The 6,572-nt window shown below is 43.7% G+C and overlaps 1 protein-coding gene across 1 annotated transcript; it reads left to right on the top strand.

The window, feature by feature from the left end:
* The first annotated feature begins 724 nt into the window (after positions 1–724).
* Defb5 (defensin beta 5) lies at positions 725–3,129 on the top strand. Its single transcript, NM_001037549.2, has 2 exons — positions 725–811; positions 2,781–3,129. Exons 1-2 carry the CDS (start codon positions 754–756, stop codon positions 2,912–2,914), a joined length of 192 nt encoding a protein of 63 aa, NP_001032638.1. The 5' UTR covers positions 725–753; the 3' UTR covers positions 2,915–3,129.
* The last annotated feature ends 3,443 nt before the right edge of the window (positions 3,130–6,572 follow it).

Below are 6,572 nucleotides of genomic sequence, written 5' to 3'. Positions count from 1 at the left end.
GAGAGAGGAGAAACACAGACACTAAGGCTAGCAAGTCCCAGGAGTTGGCCATTACCTCCTGTTTAGAACCATCTACTAACTGTTGGGCTTGGGGCTCCACGTTCAGGGAAGATGTTACCAACGTGTTGCTTTCTCTACGAAAGGGTACAGCACACATACCTGACTCCATGTAATTCACACTGGGTGGACAGTGAGGTACTTGAGGTTTTTAGTAATAAATACCTTTACCATCGAGCAGTACCTTGAAGGAGTCTATGAGACTAGGTCCATATTCTGACCTGTAAAACCTTGGGAAACCGTGGCTTGGCTCACATTCTGTCAAAGTCAGCAGCTGAGTGTGCTCAATCCTTCATCTCCTAAGTGAAATCAGGCTGTATGAGGCCTAAGCCTGTTGCCAGATTCTGGAATGACCAAGTCAAATGTCTGACGTACAGGGAAGAAAAGCCAAATTGTAACCAGTATGTCTGCCCCAGGACAGCATGGGTCCCTCCCACCTAAAAGGTAGGGCAGGAAATGCTCTTTGTGAGCAATGCAGGAGGAAATCATCTGAGGATCTCCACATTTGCATAAGAGACACTGAGTGTGCTCTCAAAGAGCTAATCCTTGACAAGAGTGGTAAGGTGCTCTGTATTTCCTAATTGCAATTATTGGGTCTACTCAGTGTAGAATCCTAGGTAGGAGGCAGCACCTGGCACTATATAAGGCAGTGATCTCAAGTCCCTCTGTATCTCTGCACCTCACCAGGCTTCAGTCATGAGGATCCATTACCTTCTCTTCTCATTTCTCCTGGTGCTGCTGTCGCCCCTTTCTGGTGAGTCAGGGAAGTACTGTGGTCCCAAAGTGAAATGAGAAAAGCTGCCTACCTGGTGTGTGTGTGTGTGTGTGTGTGTGTGTGTGTGTTCCTTTTTGTCTCTTTCTGCGTGTCTGTCAGTCTCTGTCTCTCTGTCCCTTTGTCTCTTTTACTCTCTTTTCTCTTTCTAACTCCCTTATTTCCTTTCCTTTTTCTTTCTTTTCTCTATGCACATTGTAGACAATTTGCATTGTGTGACTACCAACAGAAACCAAGGACTATTTCTTATTGCCATGAAGGAACCTAGCATAAACTCATTCTAAGCTGATCCACAGTCCTTGACTTCAATTCCTAACTCCTGGTGCTAAGTTTAAGATTATGAAGTGAGTCTCTTACAGGTAGCTTAAAAATAATAACATGAGGAATGTTTGATTCCTATCTGAAAAAAAGGTATTCATTTTGAAATCTTTGCATTTAAAATGGAGAGCCTCTGCTTACCCTAGAGATGCCTTTATAATAAGCAGCCCATGCTCTTTTGGAGAATGTCCTATTCCTCTGCCCCAATGAAAGACCCTTGAGCACCCAATGTGTACAGGGTAATGAAGCTTAGGAGAGCCTAGGAAACACAGTTATCCAAACTCTGCCTGAATTGTATTTTGTGGTTTTATTTCTTTTAAATTATGTGTATATGTATGAATCTTTGTTTGAGTATGTATATGGGTATATGTCACAGAGTACCATACCCACAGAGGCCACAAAAGTATATCTAATCTCTCAGAGATGGAGTTAGAGGCACACATGGGCTGCCTGATATGGTAGAAGAGACGGATCCCAGGGCTTCTGCAGGAGCAGTCTGCACTCCTAACTGCTGAGCCATCTTTCCAGGATCCAGGCTGTGTTTCATCCGTGACAGTAGGCAAGCAGAAGAAAAGGGATGTGCAACTTAAGAGAGGGAGCTAAAACAAGAGCGAATGTGAAGTGAATGAATGCTGCAAAGGACTCAACTGCATCAGACAGAATCTATAGAGAGAAAAACATAATTTCACTAATTTTTTGATAGATTCTAGTTTAGAGATGAGCATCTGTGTTCCATGAGATACCCCAAAACTCTGTCTGACATTTAGATGAATGTGAAGGAGGGACAGGGAAAAAAGGAAGTACGGAATTTAGACCTGATATTACATATTAGAAACTATCATAAAAGTTTTTTTTACCTTTGATTTCCATTGTAAGTTCCTTAGAAATCAAGTTATCATTAAGTAAGTCCTACACACTGAGATTTGGCTCAATACTTATTTTAAAATAGGTACGTGGAAGTTATAATACCTTAGTTAAAAATAGGAAGATGGCTCAGTGATCAAAAGTATTTGTTGTGCATGTATGAGGATCTGAGTTTTGGTCCGGCATCCATGAAGAAGCAGAGAGAGATGATGCCCATGTGTAGTGCTAGCACTAAGAAGGATCCCAGAGGCACACTGACCAACTAGCCAGACACACCACTCAGTGAGTTCCAGGTTCAGTGAGAAAATGCCTCAAACAATAAGTCAGAGAGCGGTTGAGGAATACATTTTATGCCATAGTCTGGTCTCTCTATGTGTGTGTACACTTGTACATGAATGTGCACACTCCTACCCTTTGGCTGTTTCTGATACTAGAACTTGTGTGTGAAAAGGAGAGGCAGGGCTGCTGTGAAGCAGCTGAGGGCTCACACAGAATCTTCACCGAGCTCCCTCCTGCTGGCCCTGAAAGTTCCAATCAGTCAGGTGTGGAGCAGACCCTTCAACATTTGGGTCCTAGGAAGAGTAGCACCCCTTCAGACAGCAGCAGTTGCTAGAACTGGATTCCATTCCTACTAACAGAGACATCCTAGATTTTGTGGGTGGGGTGGGGAGGAGCTTTCTGGGATTTAGTCAGGATAATAGTGCATTAGTCTGTATTTCTGACCTGAGACTTTCAACTCTAACATGTGTTTTTCTTACTTATTTTCCAGTCTTTACTCAAAGCATCAACAATCCAGTCTCATGTGTGACCCATGGAGGCATATGCTGGGGTCGGTGCCCTGGCAGTTTTCGACAGATTGGCACTTGTGGACTGGGTAAAGTCAGATGCTGCAAGAAAAAATAGATAAAAAGACCAAGAACCTGTGAGATGAATAAATTGCCAGAGTCTGCTCCTCCATGAAAATGCACAAAGCAAACCGAATTAAAGATCTTTGATAACCTTCCAGGAGTTCCAGCACCTTCTTTTGACCTTTATGGAGAACATATACACAATACAAAAATACCATACCCAGAAACTTAATAATAGTAATAAGTATAATTTTAAAAATACAGTCATTGAAAGAAACACTTTACTTTCAGCCTTCCCACATATGGACACATGAATTTACCCATACAATCAAATGATATAACACACACACACACACACACACACACACACACACACACACAGACACACACACACAAACACATGTAAATGATTTAAAATATCCACAAATAATAATGACTGGACTTTTATTCATGGATAGCATTTGACCTTTTGATTACACTATGAAACCCATACACTTCATTTTGATGCTGGGCTCCCCAGAACCTGTCCTCAAAGATTTAGTTTTAATAATCCATATTTTCATTAATTATAAACTTGGGTTTCTTTTGGACGATGCTAAAAGTCACTGGTGAATGTGGCTGGAATGACATGAATTTACTTCAGCAAGTGAAGCATCATTCTGGGTCTTCTAGAGGATGGCGGCCACTGCCACGTGGGGTAAGCCTCACAGGCTAGACCTTACCCTGACAGGTCCACCAGCTGTATAATCTCACTTTTCCTACTAGCGGATCCCCAAGCATTGGTGGATTGCTAAGGTTTTCATTCTGTTCAGTGGGCATGGCCCCTTCTCCCAAGGAGCTTTGATCACCCTCTACGATATTAGGGGATGGACATTCCAAAGTCCCTATGACCAGCCTCCCAGCTGAAGCCCCAGGTTAGGAATTTGATCCTTGGGTCACTTCTCTCTCTTAAGCAGTTTTTATGACCCCACCCCATTGTGCGAATGCACCTATGTCATCTGATCTAGCAAACTGTTTGCTCCTAGGATTTCAAAAATCCTACACTTAGCTAAACTGTGTTTTTTTAAACCTGTGAGTCCAGGACTCACTAACCACTAGCATCCATATGACAACCAGGTATGTGTAGATCTGGCTGTTAGTTATTAGTTATGGAATTTTTTTCTTGTGACTCCAGTACAAATAGTTCAATAACATCCCCACCACCTAAAGGTTGTCTCAGCGTCTTCAGCTGTGCCTCCACGTTGCCCTCTGAGATGTACCAGGAAAATCTCAAATGTCTAAAATTAACACCCGATTTGAGGGCATCCAAACTTACATGCCTTTGCAATATGGTCTGGATTCAGTACCCATTCATTACACAAGGACTCCAAATGGCTACTAATGACACATTCGATCCCACCTCTTTAAGGAATCGTCGTATGTGTTCCCAGTGGTCAGGTAAATGGAAAGAGGTCCCTTGTGCTAAAGTTTTTACCTATCATCGCTCCAAACCCTCTCTCTGGTCTCCTTGTGCCCTGACTCAACTTATTCTAACTAGGAAACCTCTACCAGTTGATACTACAGAACTCGATCCAGCTAACGACTGCCCACTTACCACTGCGGACTTGTCTCTACGACCTGTTCTAAAATCATAACCTCTTCACTTTCCTCTTCTCACCAGACATCCACGGAGCCTCTTTGCTCAACCTCCCCCGATTCCTCTCCACCTCCTGTGCCAGCTGCAGTCCACTCCAATCTTCCTCCAGTGGCACCCACTTTCAGCCCTCGTAACACTCATTCTAAGTCTACAGCTAAACTCCCCACTTCTCCCCCTACCCAATCCAACCCTGCATCCATCCTTCCTTTAAAGGAAGTTGCTGGGTCAGATGGTCTATTCAGAATACATGTCCCTGTCTCACTAAGTCAACTTTCTCAAATGGAAAATAGACTGGGATCCTATACCTCCAATCCTTCTGCCTTTATAAAAAAATTTCAGTATATTTCTCAGCCTTATAGCTTGACTTTTCATGACGTAATATGAATCTCAGTAATAATTTAATTCCCAACAAACACACTCAAATGTGGGAATAGGCAAGACTTTATTGACTATTTTGTTTTTAGAAGGCAAGACCCTTGAAGGCATAGGTAAAGTAGATAAAAGCATGAAAACACTACATTGCTTTGTACTTCCAAAAATGAGAGGGCCCTTTGGTTTCCTGATAGACCCAGAATTGTAGGTACACACAGAGCAGCCTACTGCTAGGTCTGCGGGTGTACACACACAGAACAGCGCAATACTGGATCTGGGGGTGCACACACACTTACACACACACACACACACATGTCACCACTGGAGCTGGGGCATGCACACATATTAACAATAGATGCATACCACTAATCTGGGGTTAGACATAGCAGCACACCATTGGAGATGGGAGTGCATACACACAGAGCAGCTCACTACTGGATCTGGGTACACACACAGAGCAGTGCACTACTAGAGCTGGGGACACACACACACACACACACACACACACACACACACACACACACCACTCAATGGTGGACCTGCGGCATGCCCACATAACAGCCCAGCACTGGAGCTGGAGTTGCACACAGAGCAGTCACAACTGTAGCTGGGAGCGCACATAGAGCAGCACATGACTGGAGATATAGGTGCACACACAAATACCAGCTCACTCCTGAGCATGGGTGCACATAGAGTAGCACACCAGTGGAGCTGGGGGCGGACACACAATTCCAGCACACAATTGGAGATGAGGGTGCCCACAGAGCAGTGTACCTAGGAGTGTACCTAGACCTAGGAGTGCACACAGAAAATGAATTCATTTACTTTTTACTGAGGAAAGTGAGGAAATTATGCAAATGGAGAGGCTTAAGCTTGTTGCCAGATTCTGGAATGACCAAGTCAAGTGTCTGAGGAACAGGCAAGTAAAGCCAAATTGTAACCAGTAAGTCTGTCCAAGAGTGGCATGGGTTCCTGATACCTAAGAAGTAGGGCAGGAAAATGCTCCTGGTGAGCAGTGCAGGAGGAAATCATCTGAGGCTCCCCATATTTGCCTAAGAGACACTGATTGTGCTCTTAAAGGGCCACTCCTTGGCAATAGGGATAAGGTGCATTGTTTCATAGTTGTAATCAATGGGATTCTAGTCAATGTAGACTCCTACACAGGAGGTGCACCTGGCACTATATAAGGCAGTGAGCTCAAGTCCCTCTGCATCTGTGTACCTCACCAGGCTTCAGTCATGAGGATCCATTACCTTTTCTTCATGTTTCTCCTAGTGCTGCTATCCCCACATGCAGGTAAGCAGGGGAATAGGGTGGTCCCAAAGTGAAATGAGACAGCTCCCTGCAGAATGTGTGTGCATATGTATTTTTGTCTCTTTATCTGTGTGTCTTTCTGTCTCCCACTCTCTATGTATCTCTCTCTCTTTTTCTCTGTGTGTCAGTCTGTCTTTCTCTCTCTATATGTGTATGTCTGTCTCTGTGTGTATGTGTCCCTCTTTCTGTCTCTGTTTTTGTCTCTCTATTTCTCTCCTACTCTTATTACCTTTCCTTTTTGCATTCTTCTAACAACATTTTGGACAATGTGTATCGTGTGACTGCTAACACAAACCAAGGACTCCTTCTTTTTACCTCGAAGGAGCCTAATGTAGACTCATTCTGAGCTGATCTGCAGCACATGACTTTCCATCTCTTAACTCCTGGTGCT

The sequence above is a fragment of the Rattus norvegicus genome, chromosome 16 (genome assembly GCF_036323735.1).
Source record: "Rattus norvegicus strain BN/NHsdMcwi chromosome 16, GRCr8, whole genome shotgun sequence".
Taxonomy (NCBI): Eukaryota; Metazoa; Chordata; class Mammalia; order Rodentia; family Muridae; genus Rattus; species Rattus norvegicus.
Note: the sequence above shows the minus strand (reverse complement) of the source record. Positions and strands in the feature narration are given on the sequence as shown.